The sequence below is a fragment of the Grus americana genome, chromosome 21 (genome assembly GCF_028858705.1).
Source record: "Grus americana isolate bGruAme1 chromosome 21, bGruAme1.mat, whole genome shotgun sequence".
Classification (NCBI taxonomy): domain Eukaryota; kingdom Metazoa; phylum Chordata; class Aves; order Gruiformes; family Gruidae; genus Grus; species Grus americana.
Window position 1 is genome coordinate 1,724,281 of NC_072872.1, and position 17,780 is coordinate 1,742,060.

The window sequence follows — 17,780 nt, forward strand, 5'->3', positions numbered from 1 at the left end:
CACCCCAGTGTGTGTGTGGGGGGAAACCGAGGTACACCCGGGTCCCTCTTGCTTTTAAAATTGCCAAGCACAGGCAAAAAAAAATAAATAAAATAAAAAAAAAATTTCTCTCAGGGTTGTGCGTTTTGGGTTTTTTTATTTTTTGGTTGGTTGGGTTTTGGGTTTTTGTCTTTTTTTTTAAGCTCAGGAAGCCTGGTTTAATAACTCAAGCCTTGGCTAGGATTTCAGGAAACCTCTTACCTCTGCTTGTGCCTCATTTCCTGATCTAATCCCCAGCTCCCGGAGGGCAGAGAGGCGCCGCCGGCGCTCGGAGGGGTTTAGACTTTCCACACAGGCAAGTCCCCACAAGAACCAGCCTTCGATCCAAGCGCCGGGCTCGGAGGCGCCCGAAAAACCCCCCAAAAAACCCCCTCGGAGAAGGACAGAGACAAGGCATCCCCCTCCCCGGGATCGGTTCTTCCCCGTTCGGGATGCGGCACCTCCATCTACCGGCTTTTCCTCCGTTGGAGGAGCGAGGTTTTACAGTCTTGGCGAGGACACCTGGGGTTTTCCAGCAATTAGTTTTTATTTTCTAGGAAATTCCAGCTGGAAACAGGTTATTTACTCGCCGCTGCTCTCTGCTTCCGGGCGTCGAGGAGAACGTCTTCCAGCCCAGAGGGAGAACAAGGCCACCCTAAAACCTCTTTTAGGGAAGGGACGATACTTTTCTTAAAATTAAAATGAAATCCATGCGCGGTGTCTCACAAATAAGCTAGAAGCTTTCTCAGCCTTAAGTTTGTCACATATTAAAAAGAAGTAAGTAACGCCACCCGCTTTATCGTATAGGTGCTGCGAGTGCTGACGCTTCCCGATGTACTTCTTAGACTGGAAACGGGATCGCAATTTGATCTCAGGTTATTTGGGCGCTGGAAACGCGTGGCGTGAAAAAGATCTGTGACGCAAGCCCTTCGAATTTAGTCGGACTCCCATACATTTACCGACATCGCCGCTTCACACTTCTGTTTGATCCTGTTGTGCTCTGCTGCCTGCTCTTACCTGCTTTGCTTTTCTCTTTCAGATCAATTCGAGGTGGGTTCTCACCTTTTTCTTCAATTCTTCTGTAGCCGGAAGAAATCAGACCCCCAAACCTCCCGGCTCCGTCCGATACTCACCCGCGCCATCGACGCCATCCTGCCCCAAACGCTTCATCCACGAGCAAGCGCTCAAGAAAATAGTGTTAATTTATTAGACAACGCTCGCCGACAGCACCGTACGGAAACCGAAAGCGGTACGTCTTTCTCCTCCCGACTGCATTTACACCTCGAGTTAAAAAATAAAGATTCAGGGTGGGTTTTTTTTTTTTTTTTGTTGGGTGGGGTTTGGGGTTTTTTTTGTTTTTTTTTTTAATGCTACAAAGGTCCCGTCCGAAAGCGGACGTGCTCTGCGGGAGCATCGCAAGCGGAGTCGTTGCTGGTCCCCGGGGCGTTGGGGATGGAGCGGCATCCTTGGCAAGCCGGGGACGGGGCGGTTTGTAAACAGTTCCTACACATCTAGGGGGGCTGCGGGGGGCAGGCGGAGGGGGTTTCACAGTGAGCAGAGACGCGAGGAGGCCGGGGTGGGTGCCCCCGCCGCGAGAAGATCGGGGAACCTCTTCTTGGTGGGTTTGACCAGCCAGGAGAGGAAAAGGGAGGCGATGTCCCTCTGCAAAACAGGACCGGTGCCCAGCGCGGGGAGCCGGGGCGGGAGCTGGGGGGGGGGTCCTGGAGGAAGAGCTGAGCTGGGGGGGTTTCTCCTCTTCTTCTGGACCTTCTCCCCCCCCAGTTTGCTTCTCCGGCATCTCCTCCTCTCGGCCGCGGGATCGGTTGCGTGCGAAGTCACGGCCGCGATGCTGAGGGTCTCCCCGGGGGAGCCGGTCCCTCCGTTCACCAGGAGAAATAAATAAAGGACGGTGCCCGGGGGCCGGCCGGCAGGAGGGGAGCCCAGCGCCGTGCTATCTCACGGCGATGGACATCTTGGGCGTCGCGAAGAGGGGTTCGTTAAGGGGCGGCCAGGATGGCTGCTGCTGGCTCAGCTCCTTCTCCAGCCTCTTAAAAAGCTTCTTGGATGCTTTTTTTCGTCGCAGCTTGCGGAGGCAGCTGAGCAAGCCGTGGTCCAGGGCGGTCTGCGGCAAAGAATGGGGGGGTGGGGGGGGAAAAGGGGTTTTGGGGAGGCTGTGGACCCCGAGGAGAGGGCAGAGCCGACGGCAAGGTGAGCCCTGCTCCCTCTGCGCCCACGGCTCCTGGAAAAGGGGATGCTCAGACGGACCCAAAAGGACGATGCGAGTCCCTCGTGCGCCCAACCCCACCCTGGGCTGACCTACCTCCAGCACGAAGGCGGCGAAGAAGTTGAGGGTGGCGATCCCCAGCAGCAACAGCTTGAAATTCAAATCGTCGATGCCCTGCAGCTTCAGCAGGGTTTTGGGGAAGCCCAGCGGGTAGAGGGTCAGCCAGATCATGAGGCTGAAGAGGAGGATGAGGACGACCAAGAAGAGCACTGAGGGCGAGAAGGACGAGGGTTGAGGAGGAGGAGGATGAAGGTTCGATGTCTCTCTTTGTCCGTGCGGCCAGCATCGTCCTCACCGTTGGTGTAGAGCGGCTCCCGGAACGGGTACCCCTTGGACATGGCGACGGCCAGGATGAGGTACTGGAAGCCCGTGACACAGAAGAGGACCGTGTTCTCGTAGTTGGGCAGGTTTTGGGGGGCCGTCACCGTGCTGTTCAGCGGCACGTACCTGGGCCAGGCGGGGGGGCAGAGGAAGCCGTGGGCGAGGAGGGGGTCTACACGCCGACCCCTCGCTCTCCACGAGCACGCAGCAGCCGCTGGCTGCAAGGTGGCCGGAGGCATCCTTGATGCCAACCGGCGTTGGCCAAGACCAAGGACAAGCACCCGGGTTCCGTTGCGATCCTCTGCGCCATTCCCATCGCTAAACCCACGCAAAGCCCCTTACCAGCTCTGCGAGACGGTGATGAAGTAGCTGAGGACTTGCACGGTGATGAGCAAAGCCGTTTGGAGGAGCAGGCTGCCCAGCACGAGGACGCTGATCAACGCTCCTTGGGGACGTTCCACTCCCAGCTCCTGGGCAGGACCGGTCCGACCCATCAGCACCGCCACGGTGGTGGTGATGATCAGGTCGAAGAAGAGAAACTGGAAATCGCTCAGGTTGGTGTTGATCTGGGAAGGAGAAACCACCCGCGCTCAGCTGCGAGGACCCACGGAGGGGCCAGGGAAGGTCACGGGTGACAAGGTGACCCAAAACCATCCCCGAGCATCACAGGTGTCGGGCGAGGACTCACCGTGTAGAGCAGCAGGACGGACACGAACTGCACCAGGCTGTACAGGGCCATGTACTTAAAGACACCGAAGGAGGTGACCAGCGAGCACCTGCCCTCCCTGCAGGGAGAGCCCCAGCACCCTTCCCGTCAGCCGAACCAAGGGGGGACACAGGCACTCGTCAGAGCCCCCCGTCACTCGTCAGAGCCCTCTGTCACTCGTCAGAGCCCCCCGTCACTCGTCAGAGCCCTCTGTCACTTGTCAGACGCCCTGTCACTCGTCAGAGCCCCCCATCACCCGTCAGACCCCCCGTCACTCGTCAGAGACCCCCGTCACTCGTCAGAGCCCTCTGTCACTTGTCAGACGCCCCGTCACTCGTCAGAGCCCCCCATCACCCGTCAGACCCCCCGTCACTTGTCAGACGCCCTGTCACTCGTCAGAGCCCCCCATCACCCGTCAGACCCCCCGTCACTCGTCAGAGCCCCCCGTCACTCATCAGACCCCCCGTCACCCGTCAGACCCCCCCGTCTCGCTTTTTGCTGCCCAGCAGCCTCCCGGCAGCTCACCGGATGACGGTGGGCACGCACTCGATGTTGGCCGCGCGGGAGGTGAACGGCGATGCCACCGACGCCTCCGCCTCCGACAGCGAGATGCCCACGTCGGCCGCTTTCAGAGCCCCGCAGTCGTTGGCGCCGTCCCCGCACATCCCCACGCAGTAGCTGCGGCGAGAAGGGACCCGATATTTCACGATAGCAGGCGGGGGGGGCGGAACCCCCCCCCCCCCCCCCGGGTCTTCAACACTGCACCCCTGTTTTCAGGGTAACCCCGCGTTTGGGAGAGGCCAGGCGGGATTTCGTAGCTGCCAACCCCTCCAGCGCGTAAGAGGTGTCTCGGGGGGGAGGACCAACCCCCCCGCCCTCCTCTCCTCCGTCCCTCGGGGTCGGAGGGGCTTACTCGAGCTCCTGCAGGCTGCACACCAGCTGCGCCTTCTGCTCAGGCGACATGCGGGCGAACACGGTGGCTCGGACGAGGATCTGCAAAGAAGCGGGGTGGGGGGGCTCCGTGTTCGCGTCACGGCACCCCGCGTCCCCGCGCGCCCAGGAGCAAGGCACCAGCAGGGAAAAAAAAACCCAACACCCCCCCCCCCCCCCCCCAAAACCCCCCCCCCCCCCGGGGTATTTTGTTTCGGAGACAAACCTCGCCGGAGGGTTTGGGGAGCGGGACTCACCTTGGGCAGCAGGTCGGGGAAGTGCTCGCAAACCACGGCGAAGGATTTGCCGTTCAGCGCCAAGTGGCGGGGCTGCGGCCGCAGGAAGGGGCCGTCCCGTCGGTGCAGAGCCTGCCGAGGAAAACAACTCCCTCCGCTGCGGCGGGGCTTCCGCTCGCTCCCAAATCCCTGGCCGAGGCGGCATCCTCGACCCGCGCGGAGCCGGAGGTGAAGCAGCTTCCCTTAAACCTCCGTTCCCGGCGTATAAACGGTGGTGTTTTGGATAAAAAGCCCTTGGTGCCTCGCTGGGAGCGGGACCCGAGCAGCGCGGCGCCGGCTGCATCCGACGAGGGCGTTTGGAGCGTCGGCTCCTGCCCGGCGCGCTCGCAGGGAGAAACAGGAGCGGGTCACCTTCCCCGAAGGGAGGCAGTCAGCATCGCACCCCTAATCGCCTCTCGGGGTAACGATGCCGCGACGGGAGAGTCCTGCGAGGTGACGGGCAGCTTGGGCTCCACCAACCCCCTCTGTCCCCCCCGAAACGCCGCCTCGGGACTCACCTCGAGGGGCTCTTCGCCCTGGGAGTGCTCGGCGAGGAGGAACCTCAGAGCGGCGGGTCGGTCGTGGCCGGGCGGGGAGGCGCTGACGAAGACGACCCGCTCTTTCGGCTCCACCATGCGGCAGCTCCTGGCCACGTTGACGGCCGTCAGCATGTTGTCTCCTACGGAAGGAGGGCGGCTGAGCACCCGCGGGGTTCGCTACCCGCCGCTGGCGGGGTCCCCCGTGGCCGCGAAGCAAGAAGAGCGACTCAAAACCCGCTGCGGCCACGCCGAGGGTCCTTCTGCTTCTCTGTTTTTTCGGGGGAGGGAGGGGGGAACCCCGAAATCTCCTCTCTGCCCTACCCCGAAGAACGGCAGCAGCTTCAAGCCCCGATTTCTGGTGGAGGAACCCTTCGCCCCCGGCACAACGCGGAGGCTCGCCCGCGTCCCATCTCTCCCCCCGAGCCCGGCGTCCCCGCTGCAGGGTCACCTGTCACCATGACAGGGCGGACGTTGGCGTTCCTCAGGAGGCGGATGACGGGCGCGGATTCCGGCTTGAGGACGTTTTTCATGACGAGGAACCCCAGGAAGGTCAAGCCGCTCTCCACGGAGTCTCTGGTGGGATATGAGGAGCCGTCCAACGCACGGCAGAGAGGATAAATCGGTATAAACAGCTAAAAAATCCGCCCCGGGGGCAGCTGGCGATCGCTTTAGGACGGGGCAGGGTTTAATTCCTTGCAGGCTGCGGGGCAGCCAAGCGTCCCACGAAACGCTCGGAGCGAATGAGACGCAGAGGAAGAAGTTGTAGGCACCAACCTCGGGAGCTGCAGGGCCTCCTCGAAGGTGGTCACGGCGCTCAGGGGTTTGCAAGCCAGACCCAGGACCCTGAAACCATCCGTGGTGTAGCGTCGCAGCGTCTGGGAGAAATCCACGGGCACTGCCGGCCACGAGAGGAAAAGCACGGTCAAAACGAATCCTGAACGGAGCGCGGCTGCGGAGAAGCCGGCGAGGGGAGCCGGGGCTGGAGCTCCCGACGGACCGAAGGGCTCCAACCCCCCCTCCCTTGTCATCCGGCTCCGGTTTTCTTCCCCCCTCCCCGTAGCTGGAGCTAATCCAAAGCCAACCGCCCCGCAGCACCGCCGAGGATAATTCCCGGTGGGATGAGCCGCTGGGACGCGGGGCGCTGGCGGAGCAGCGGGACCGGCCGCCGCACGTACCCGTTTCCTTCCGGCAGAGGCTGGCCACCGTCTCCGGCGCGCCCTTGGCGTAGACGTGGGCAGAGGCTTCGCCGGGCAGCTTCACCAGGACGCTCATCCTCTGCAAGGAGGAGGAGAAGGGGAAACGCCGGAGGATCCCCACGGGCGTCCGGTGCTTCTGCGCGGAGGAGAGGGAGCGGGCGTGAGGGCCGGGCAGGAGCATCTCCTCCGGGAGGAACAACCGCTGCAGGGGCGGCGAAGCACAACCGCTCTCTGGGGATGCACAACTCGGGGAGCCCACGGCACCTACCGTGCCTCGCGGCTGTTCCTCCTCGGGCGGAGGTCTCATCACGGCCAAGACCTTCGTCCCAAACTGCTGGAAGACGGGCGGCTCGCCTTCCTCCTCCTCCGTCATCTCCAGGTGCTGAAACCACGGCGGACGCCGGGATGGCAAAGCCTCTCCTCCCAAACCCCGAGCCCCCTCCGCCCACGGATGGTTTTAAACGCTCCGCGATGGTTTTAAACTTGACAGCCGCGTAACTTTGCCCGCTGCTTGCCTTACCCAGCCGGTGGACTCCACCATCTTGAGATCCACGGGGTCCCCGACGGGCTGCGCCCGCAGCAGCAGGACGGTGTGGCAGGCAGCCAGGGAGTAGAGCAGGGGACCGGCGGGCAGGCGGCGGGGCTCGTGGACGATGGGCACGAAGCGGTTGTTCTCCAGCGGGACCACCCCCCAGACATCCAGACCTTCCTCCGTCAGGGTTCCTGTCTGCGGGGGGGTGGGGGAGGCGGGGCGGGGGGAAGAGGAGAGCGGGTCCCGGCCAGCCCCCAAATCGCGGTCCCACGGCGATGCCCGAGACTCACCTTGTCGAAGCAAACCAGGCGGATCTTCCCGCAGAGGTTGATGCGGGGAGGGCTGATGCAGAAGATACCCCGTTTCTTCAGCCTGCTCTGGGCGTAGATGGTGCCCACGGTCATCGCGGCCGGCAGAGCCGGGGGCACGATGACGGTGACGAGGTCGAGGGCACGGATGATGATTTGTCCCACGGGGACCTGGCAGGCGAGGAAGAAGAGGGGTGGGCATCCCCACGGCCACCTCCAGCCCGCGCTCCAGGATCCACCAGCCCCCAGGACCCCACCTGGTTTTTAACCAAGATGACGACGCTGTACGCCGTGCCGACAAAAGCTGCGCGGGAGGGAGACCGGGCTCGGTTACGAAGCAAAGCAGACGAAGGCTTTCGACCGCCAAAGGGGAGTTTGGCCGCTCCTGGCCATGCCCCCACGCTCGGACGTACCCAGGACGGCGAGGAAGAGGACGAACTTCACGGCATCCTTGTAGAACTTGAAGCTCACGGGTTTGGGGTAGAGGATGGAGCTGATGAGGTCCCCTTTGGCCGTGCAAAACCCTGCGGGAGAGGGACACGTGCAACGTTGCCGCTCCAAAGGCCGTGGCTTGGTCCCCGTTTCCCCCTCGAGGCCACTACCTGTGCGCGTCACCACGGCCAGCACTTCTCTGCCCACGTAGGATTTGGCTTGGATGACCTGGGTCCCGCAGAACAACGTGTGCCGCCGGTGCTCCTCGGGCGAATAGACGGTGCCGGCTGCCTGCCCGCCAGCCGGGAGAGGCGTTTTCATCACCGGCACGCTCTCCCCTGCGGGCGATGAACGTCACGGAAGGAGGTTTATCACCCTGGGGGGGTCAGGATCCAACCAGCCTGGGTGGGAAGGGGTCACCGAGATACCACGCTCGTCCTTTCCCCCCCCCCACCCCGCCGCCAAAGTCCGCAGCAAAAGCCGGGGCGGCGACGTGCATCCCGCCGGGTCCTGGGACTCTCACCCGTCAGCATGCTCTCGTTGACCATGCACTCGCCCGTCAGCAGCGCGGCGTCGCAAGGGACCAGCATCCCGTCCGCGGGGAGGCTGATGCAATCGCCCGGCACCAGATCTGCGGAGCTCACCACCATCTCCTCTGGAGAAAAAAAAAAAATAAACAAAAACCCAAAAAAACCCGCGGCCGTGCTCAGGAACGTCATCCCGGCGCCGTCCCCAACGGCTTCGCTCATCGCGGGCATCGCGCTCACCTCCGCCGGGGCGACGCACTCGGACCCCGACTGACATCTTGGCCATTTTTTGCAGCGTGGAGCTTTGCTGCAAGGGAGGGAGCGGTTAGCAGCTGCCCGAGGGAAGGAGAAGCGGCTCAAAACACGTAGCTGAGCGCCCGTAAAACGGCTCTTGGAGGCTCGCCGCTGCGGACGAAACGGGGAGGAAACCTGCCCCGGCGTTGGAGCGCGGGTCGTGCTCACGGAGGTCAAACAGGATCAGAAAACGGGCTGTTTCACTGGGGCTGCTTGTCCCAAATACGCCCAGCACCAACCTTCCTCGTCTCGTAGAGGGACAGCCCCAAGGAGACGGTGGAGATGAGGAAGATGCAGGCGGCGTAGTAGTAATAGGCGTCGCAGACCCACAGCACGATGCTGAACACTTGGAAGATGTAGAAGGGATTGAGCACCTGGGAGGGAGCAAGGAGCGAGAAAGGGGGGTTTTTTGGGGGGAGGAAGAGCTTCCTCCGGCCCGTCGTGAGCCCTCCAGGCTCCTTGAGGAACATCTGCTTGTGCGGAGGAGCAGCTGGCCCTTCCCCGGGGCTGGGCGAGCCGATGGCGCCCAGAGCACGGTCAGGACTCCCGAGGGTGCTCAGCCACCTCGCTAACTCTGGGGCTGCTCCTGTCCGAGCTAAGAGGCAGGATGTGTCCCCTCCACAGCTGTACCAGACGCCCGAGCCGTCTCTCCTAAAGCCCTCTCCTCCCCGCCAGCAAGGACGGACCCGCGAAGCGCTCGGCGTGAGGAACGCGGAGCAGGGGAAGGATCTGCCCTGGGACAACTCGGCCCGTGGATGCGCACCTCCTCCACCAACAGCCTCGCGTAGGACTTGACCGGCACCTCGATGACATTCGGGCCGTAGATCTTCCTTCTGCAAAGGGGAGAGGAAAAAGCGAGGGGGAAGCAAACGCACGCTAAGGAAAAGCCGTGTTTCCAACTCGAGGGATCCTCTCGCCGCCCAGACCTCCGCGGGAGCTCGGTTACGTGGAGAAGCCAAGCCAGGGCGATCCGGCGCACCCGGCAATCCTCCGGTTTGAGATAAAACCCACGCTCTGGAATTTGCTGGCGTCCGGAAAAACCTCGTTTCTGCTCCCTGGGCGTCCCGTGAGGCTGCGAGGTCCCTACCTGGTGTTGTGGTCTTGCTGGTCGAGCCCAGCCTGGGATAAGTGGAGATCCGCGCAGGTCCAGCCGTCGTCCAAGACGCTGGCGAGCCCGAGGGGAAAGAAAACCGGAGAAACGGAGTCAAAATCAGCAGGAGCCTGGCCCGGCAGAACAAACGCTACGTCCAAGTCCTTGGTGACAAAAAAACCCCTTTGGGAAAGGGAGAGCATCTTATTCCGCGGCATCCGGCGCAGCTCGCGGGCGCCAAGGGTCGGGAACAAAAGGGGCACAGCTCGGAGAGCCGCCAGCGGCGCAGCGCGGCGGGGAGCTGCCAAACCACTCTGCCCGGTTCCCTCCGCGCACAGAGACGGGCAACATCAGCAGCTCGGGGAGAGGCGGCCCCGGGGATGGGCGCTGCGGCACGGAGAAAAGCTCCGGCGCGGTTGTGTCACCTCCGGCGGGGTCGGGACCGGTTTCGGGGTGGGGGGCTGAGGGGTCGAGAAGAGCCACAGGGGGAATTGCCGTGGCAGAGGGGACGGAGAAATACCTGACTTTGCAGAAGGCTTGCCGCCGGTCGATCCAGATGTAGCGCATGCCCTCGAAGAGATAGTACCGCAAGGTGTTCTTCTGAGCGGGGCGGGACGGGGAAAATACGGGGTGAGAGGGAGACGGGGGCAGCCCACGGCCAGGAGAGGATTTACGGGGCGGAGGTGGGAAGGGTCACTGGCGTTACCTCTTCCTTCTCGTGGAGCCGGATGGTGTCCCGGCTCTCCTCCTCCTCCGACACGCCGATGGCGATGCTGGTCCTCCGCTCCTCCAGCCTGGCCCCAGGGTGATGCTCCAGGCTGCTCGGGGCGCAAACCCGAGAGTCAGTCCCTTCCCCGTCCACCGGCGCCACCGCGAACGCGGCCCCCCCCGCCCCGTGCCCCCCTCGAAGCCAAAAAGCCGACGCGAGCCCCTGCCCGCCGGGGACGCCAGCCCGGCTCACCTGCCCTCGCCCAGCGTCTCCGTGCGCACGCGGGTGGGGAAGCACTGTCCGAATCGGTCCTGCAACACAGGCACGGCTCTGAGCCGGGGCAGACGGGGCCCCCCCGCCGTGTGTGTGTGCGTGTGTGCGTGTCCCCCCCATCCCTGCTCCTTCAAACGGGGGCCGCGGTGCTGCCCCGCGCTGGCGTCACGGGCAGGGAGCCCCCGGCCAGCCGGTTGGGCTTCGGGGACGATAAAGAGAAATGCAAAGCCAGGCTGGCTGCTACGGAAGGGGAAAGAGCAAAATTATTCCAGGAATAATAATAATAATAATAATAATAATAATAATAATAATAATAATAATGATATTTATTATTCTGGGGGTCGCACGGCTTGGGGAAAGGAGATGTCAGTGGGGACGGGGACAAGCAGCAAGGGAGGTGCGCGGGGCGCTCCCGGGCAGGCGGTGGCAGAGCCCGAGCCCAGAGCGCCGGGTCGCTGCGGCTCTTACTCTGACGATGAGCCAGTCGGCCTGGGCCAGGGCGCAGGGCTTGCACTTCGCCCGCACCTCCAGGCTCGGTTTCCAGTGGAAGAGGATGAGGAGCAGCCCCGCCGTCAGCACCGAGCACGCGTGGCACAGGGCCACCCGCCACGTCGCGGTCTGGTAGCCCGTGACCTCCTGGAAGAAAGGAGATCACCTTTAGGGGGATGCTTATTCCTAAAATAAAACCGAAACGAAGACGATCGAGCATCTAAATCCTAAATTGATAAAAGCGCTGAGGCCCCCGGCGCGATTTAACGCCAGGCAGGTGACCACCAAGCGGTTTTAGGGCTGGAAAACCACCGTCTCGCGCCGGCGCGGCGGAGGACACGCAGTTTTCGTGCCGACCCTTCCCGAGCGCGCCTTCCTCCCCACGGCGCAGCCCTCGGTCCTACCATGAGGGATTTATCGGCGTCTCGCTGCAGCGTCCCGTAGCCTGGCCGCTGGTTCCCCAACAGCCTGCTGCTGTCTGCAAAATCAAAGAACAAAGGGAAAAAATAAAACAACCAAACTAAAACCGAAACGTAAGGGGAGCTGATCCGAGGGGTTATTTAGGAGACGCCACGGTGATGGGCTCCTGGTTGCAGCGATGACGTCCCCGGATCGGTCCCAGAACTCGGTGTCCCCTCTGCCACCCGCCAAGGCTCCCGGCAGAGCTGCTCGGGGTCGCCTCCGGCGTGCCGGGGGATGCCGCGGGCCCGGGGCAGCCCAGCGCCGCCCGGTCACCCTCCCGCGGCACGTGACGGTCACGCGAACGGTGCCGAAGGCGCCCGGGGAGAAAAACTGGCACAAAACCAGAGGCTTAGCGCCGGGGGGAGGGAGCAGGGCTGGTGCGGAGCCAGGTCGAGCGCGGGGTGAGCTCTCCCAGCCACTTTTCACGCTTCTTTGTTCCTTGTGTTTCCCTCTGCGCCGAGGACGCGGCCACAAAATTTGTGGGTTTTTTTCCAGTTTTTATGATGCTCAGCACCTCTGGTTCCCACCGGAGGGAACCCGCTGCACCCTGCCGCCCAGCCTGGGAGACGGGGCATCACCGGAGGCATCGCCGGAGGCATCGCCGCGATCACCCCGAGGGTGATTTGAATCATCACCCTCTGTCCCACGAAGCCGAACCCGTTTACGCCCTAAATCCACTCCAGATTACAAGCCGCGGCGTCTCAAGCCCGGGACCTTACAGCAGCGGCGGGGAGATAACACGTGGCACAAACACGAACCCAGTGCGCTGGTTCCCACCCTTGGAACCGGCAGATAATTTCCTGGCTGGGTTCAGGTTGCCAGGAGGGCAACTCAGACCGGCTTAACGATTTACACGCCGGGTACGAGCCCGTGCGACTGTCCTCCGCCGGAAAAGCCACCCCGGCTGGATTCCTGCCGCTCCCCGGTCCGATCCCAAAGCTCGTCTGCAGGTGACAAACCATTAATTCAAACCATCCCCTGGTTTTGATGACCGTCGGGGACAGGGGCTCCAACTTGCCAAGCGACCCAGTAAGGTAGCCAGCTCCCAAAACGCAGCCGGCGCCGCTCCAAGGGAGAAGTTTTGGGTTTGGGAAGGGGCGGGGGGTGAACCCAGGGGATGGTTTATTACACCAAAAGCCCTCCCGGGAGCCGAACCGAGCGGCCGAGGGCTTGCGAGGAGGGGAGACGGCAGATGTCCCCGCTGCCAGCGTCAAAACCTCGCGAAAACCATCGATTTTGGGTGAACCGAGGGTGGGGAGGAGCGTGCGGCTGCCCTCCAAAAGAGCAGAACAAAGGAGAGGGCGCAAAGCACAAAGGCTTTTCCCCAGTGCCGGCCGCAGGGTTTGCAGGAGGGGGAAAGCCTGGAAACAACCTGAAAACACCCCAATTTGCTTTCCGCACCTCCCCGAAGCGGGCTGGGTAGGAAGGAGCACAGCCCACCCCTCCGCCCGAACCCGGCTGTCAGCGACGACAAAATCAGCAGGACTTTCTCCATCCCCGAAGAGGCAAATCTTTCGGAAGAGCCGCGCCGCCAGCACCGCCGCGACCGGCTCCGTCCCGCGGAACCGCGGCTCTCGCGCAACCCCAGCGGGTTTTCTCACCCCGGCTGCTCCCCGAAACGCGGCGAGCGAGAAAGGGCCCCTGCCTTGAACTCACCGCGCCTTACCCCGCCGGCTGGGATGACATCGGTACGGCCGTCATCACCTGCTCGCCGGCGGACGCGTCCGGGAAGCATCCGGCGGAGGGGAGGGCGGAACGTCGCCAAGCCTGAATCGCGGCGCAGCGGCCACACCTCGTCGGTAAATACGGCGCGGGGGCACCCGGCCGTCCCTCCCCCCGCTCCCGCAGCCGGGGGGGTTTTAACCCCTGAGCTCATCCCGAGAGCCCCGGGAAGAGATTTGCGCCTCTCTCTGCTGCTAAAAGGGGGGGTTAAGGCAGTGGGGTGGGGGGTGGGGGTAACACCCAGGAGCGGCTGCAAATTCGAGGAGGGGTTGGCGATGCGCCGGCCCGGGGTTGCAAAGGGCAGGGGGGAGCCGCAGCGATTCCCCGCTGAGGCCAGGCTTGCACGGCCAAAACGCTGCTGGAAGTCCTGGCAGCTGCCGGGCGCCTCTCGGGGAACCACCGCGCGTCCCTGCTGTCGGGGTTCGGGGGAAAACTGGGGAGAAAGACGCTCGGGACGCCCAGACACCTTCTCCTTTGCAGCCACGGCCCTTTTACGAGCACCTTTTGCGAAGCAAAGAAACCCCAAAGGGACACTGAGATCTCCCTCCGCTCTCGTGGTCCCCGTTGGATGCTCAGGGCTCCCCTCAGCACCATCCATCCATCCATCCATCCATCCCTCCATCCATCCATCCATCCCTCCACCGACCCCTCCGTCCATCCAACCATCCATCCACCCACCCATCCATCCAACCATCCATCCACCCATCCACCCACCCCTCCATCCACCCACCCATCCACCCACCCATCCAACCATCCATCCAACCATCCACCCACCCCTCCATCCATCCATCCATCCACCCACCCATCCATCCAACCATCCATCCACCCATCCACCCACCCCTCCATCCATCCATCCATCCACCCACCCATCCATCCATCCAACCATCCAACCATCCATCCACCCATCCACCCACCCCTCCATCCATCCATCCATCCACCCACCCCTCCACCCATCCACCCCTCCACCCATCCACCCATCCATCCCTCCCCTTGGAGACCGGGATACGGAAAATGAGCACGAGGCAAAAGTAAGGGAGGAGGGATGAGGAAAGGAAAACGGCATTTGGGTCACGTAGGGCGAGATTTAATTCCGGCGGATCTCTCAGAGCAGCCTTCAGGCTTAGTTGGGGATGGGAGATGTCACGAGCTGCGAGTCCAGACCCAGCCTCGGTTCTCCTGCCCTTTCCACCAAGCCAACATCAACGCGCGAGCCAACCGGAGAGAAACGCGCCGTCCTGCCCGCCACGCCGCCGGAGCAAACGTGTTTTACCAGGCGGTCTGGTCCTGCATCCGCAGCCAGAAAAACACCCCAAGGCTGGAAGGAATAAAAGGGCGAGACGGAGCCCGATACAAGGTGGGGACAAAGACGGGGATTCGGGCTCTGCCTGTTGCTGGTAACCCCGGGGAAATCGCTTTTGTGCATCAAACCCTTGAGACGGGCGAGAAAATAAAGTCCTTGCAGGCGAGGTGACCTCCCAGCAGCCCTGTCCACCTCAAACTGGTTTCAGCTGGGCTTTGTAGGGAAAGGCCGCCCGCGAGGAGGAAGCCGGTGGCGTGGCCGGCGTTTGCATCGCCGCGTGCTGACGACACCGGCTGAGGCAATGGGGGTCAAACCCTTCCGGCAAGGCGGGTTTCTCCCCCACCCCGGGCAGGCATCGCCCTGACCTCTCCCGCACCCGGTGTTACAAGACCTCGCCGTAACGCCAGAACCACCCGCCAAGCCGGAGAAAGCACCCGGCAGCTTCGGGGAGCACCCTCGCTTGGGCAACCACCGGTGGAAAAAATGGTTCTTGATATCCAAACCCCACGTTTTCCCCAAATTCTGGTTAAATAAATGGGTCCTACCTCCCTCAGGGAGAGAGGGGCCGTGCTCCTCGCAGCCCATCGTCCCCGTTTTGGTGCGTTAAGCCAGGATTAGAGCAGCTCCCGCCTCTCGAGCATTAAACCTGGGTACCTTTAAATTAAGCAGTGCAGGGAAAAAAAAGGGTGAGGTTTAACCCCCGGGTGCTGCTCCACCGCAGATCTGGAGCCAAAGACGGGCGAAGGGGGTCCGAGGGGTCAGCACGGCGGCGGGGACCACGGCGGCAGGGACCGCGGCCACGGCACAGCCCGGCGAGCCCCGGGGAGCCGAATCCGGGCACCCGAAGAACCCTCCGATGGGTGGCCGGCCACCGCACGGTCACACTCCTCCCTTTCCTGCCACAAAGCTCTTCCTCTCTCGTCCCCGCGCCGTCCTCGAGAAACTCCTCCGTGTCAACCGGGGCAAATTCAAAAGGAAACGGGCAAAGGTTGCACGGGCTGCGCCGCTTCCGGATGCCCTGGCACGAGAAACGCCGCTGACGCGAGGAGCCTCGGGTGCTTTCTCTGGCACGATATCGCATTTCTCAGCCTCTCCTGAACACCTGGATGGTTTTTTTCCCCCTCTGCAAACAATCTTTTGGCCGCTAAGGCCAAGCCGTGGCCGGTAGCGACGCTGATTCAGGGCTCGGTTACCTGACGTTGCGCTCCCGGTGCGAGAAAACCCCGGGATTGCTCCGTTCACGGGGTCAGAAAGGCAGCGCGGTCCTTCGCAACCTTAAAATCCGCTCGCACCTTCGCGATGTCAGCTAAAGACGCCGCAGAGGGACGTTTCGCTCCAGCTGCGGACCCCCAGGAGCTCCCCGAACGCCAACCGGGAGCAACCTGCTCGCAGGGAAGCGGCTCCCGGCGGGGCTGCAGGGATTCAGCCCTGGGGTTCGGTGGTCTCGGAGCATCCCAAAGCGACGCCCGGGTTTCGTTTCCCCACGTTTTGCGTGGATTAATCGGCGGACGCCTTAGCGCAGGGAATCCCGCGCGACATCCCACGACAGCAAAAGCACAAACCCGGTTTAGGTGCCGCCTCGCAGAGCGTTTTGCGGAGCCGCAGCACCCCAGGGTGGGCTCCTGCGGGACACCGCTGCGCTCCCCGCTCTGCCACACCCCAAATCTGCAATGCCGGGGAGGGGGCAGCACCCCACTTCGCACCAGCCCCAGCTTCTCCTTTTGCAAACGCTGCTGGAGGGGAAAGCGACATAAAGGGAAATACAAAGGGAAATAAAAGGGAAATACAAAGGGAAATACAAAGGGAAATACAAAGGGAAATACAAGGGAAATACAAGGGAAATACAAAGGGAAATACAAAGGGAAATACAAAGGGAAATACAAAGGGAAGCTGCTCTCCCCTTTGCACGACCCATCACACGGACACGGCTGAGGGAGGGATGAGTGCAACCCCCGGGGGCCACGCAAAAAAAAAAAAAAAAAAGCAACCGCGGGCCCACGCACAATGCAACCCCCGGGGAACACGCACGACGCAACCGCGGGGCCACGCACGCGGAGCAAACTCCGGAGCTCCCCGATGCAAACCGGGGGGAGGGGGGGCCGTGCACACCCCCTCACACACCCCCCCCCACACACCCCCGTGTGCCCACTAACCTGAGCTCATGGCGAGCGGTCACGCGTGGGCCGGGGTACGGGCGCCCCGGGGCCGGAGCCCCGCGCGCACCCAGCTCCGCGGCGCGCGGCGGAAGGGCGGGGCGTGGGGGGCTGCTGGGACTTGTAGTCCTTTACAACCCCCACCCCCCAAAAAAAAGCAAGGGAACACCCCGAGTGCTGCCCCCCCCCCCCCCCCCCCGCGGGGCTTTGCAACCCCTCCGGGGCAGGGCGATGCACCGGGCCCCGCACCCCCCCCCCAACAAAACCCCCGGGGTCCTGCCCCAAAAGAGGCTTTGCACCCCCACATCTTGCAAGGAAATGCATGGGGCTTTGCACCCCGAAAAGGGCTTTGCACCCCCACATTTTGCAAGGAAATGCATGGGGCTCTGCCCCCCAAAAAAGGGCTTTGCACCCCCACATCTTGCAAGGAAATGCATGGGACTCTGTCCCCCAAAAAGGGCTTTGCACCCCCACATCTTGCAAGAAAATGCACAGGGCTTTGCACCCCAAAAAGGGCTTTGCGCCCCCACATTTTGCAAGACCGCCCAAAAAGGGCTTTGCACCCCCACATCTTACAAGGAAATGCACCGGGCTCTGCCCCCCAAAAAGGCTTTGCACCCCCCCATTTTGAAAGGAAACGCACCAGGCTTTGCACCCCCACATCTTGCAAGGAAACGCACCAGGCTTTGTCCCCAAAAGGGCTTTGCACCCCCACATCTTGCAAGGAAGTGCAGCCCCCCCCCCCCGCCTCGGTCGCATGCCCCTGCACGCTCACAGCGGGTGGGGAACACGCGCAGCTCCCACTGCAGCAGGACTCCTCCGGGAGAGCTGCACCGAGGGGGATGCTGACGCCAACAACCAGGCGCAGACCCAACCGACGGCCCTAGAGCAGAGCCCTCCAGCCAAAACTCGGCCGCAAAACCCCTGCCAGAAAAAGCCAACGCCTGCACGAAGGGCTGCTCCTGCCCGCCGCCACGCTCAGCCGCGGCCGAAAACCAACTGCAACCCGCTCTTGCACAGGGGCGTTTTGGTTTCTTTCACGGGAAGGGCGATAAAGCCAATAATTTTCTTTGGATGTGCCTCAGGTAGAGCCCATGCTTCCTCCCGAAACCAAAGGTGAAGCGGATTTCGTTAATCAGAAGAGACAAACCTGTCGCCAGTGCAGCGGCAGTCGAAGCAGCAAGGGGCTGCCTTCAGCTCCTCCGCACCCTGCTGCATTT

The 17,780-nt window shown here is 62.7% G+C and overlaps 1 protein-coding gene across 15 annotated transcripts; it reads right to left on the reverse strand.

The window, feature by feature from the left end:
• Positions 1 to 608: 608 nt before the first annotated feature.
• On the reverse strand, positions 609 to 17,780 carry ATP13A2 (ATPase cation transporting 13A2). Of its 15 annotated transcripts, none has more exons than XM_054849817.1 (29): positions 13,042 to 13,707; positions 11,328 to 11,401; positions 10,903 to 11,070; positions 10,414 to 10,472; positions 10,159 to 10,270; positions 9,973 to 10,049; positions 9,450 to 9,527; positions 9,126 to 9,195; positions 8,602 to 8,736; positions 8,309 to 8,375; positions 8,065 to 8,196; positions 7,712 to 7,879; positions 7,523 to 7,633; positions 7,367 to 7,413; positions 7,092 to 7,280; positions 6,790 to 6,996; positions 6,538 to 6,651; positions 6,249 to 6,405; positions 5,848 to 5,968; positions 5,522 to 5,646; positions 5,053 to 5,213; positions 4,517 to 4,627; positions 4,243 to 4,322; positions 3,855 to 4,007; positions 3,312 to 3,408; positions 2,966 to 3,189; positions 2,598 to 2,749; positions 2,339 to 2,511; positions 609 to 2,140 (listed from the first exon to the last, which is right to left on the reverse strand). In XM_054849817.1, exons 1-29 carry the CDS (start codon positions 13,703 to 13,705, stop codon positions 1,970 to 1,972), a joined length of 4,197 nt encoding a protein of 1,398 aa, XP_054705792.1. In that variant the 5' UTR covers positions 13,706 to 13,707; the 3' UTR covers positions 609 to 1,969. The 15 variants fall into 15 exon arrangements, 14 of the variants coding, with proteins under 14 accessions (XP_054705792.1, XP_054705791.1, XP_054705799.1 ...); XM_054849816.1 differs by having other exon boundaries at positions 9,973 to 10,052; positions 13,042 to 13,706; XM_054849823.1 differs by lacking the exon at positions 13,042 to 13,707 and adding an exon at positions 16,561 to 16,659 and having other exon boundaries at positions 610 to 2,140.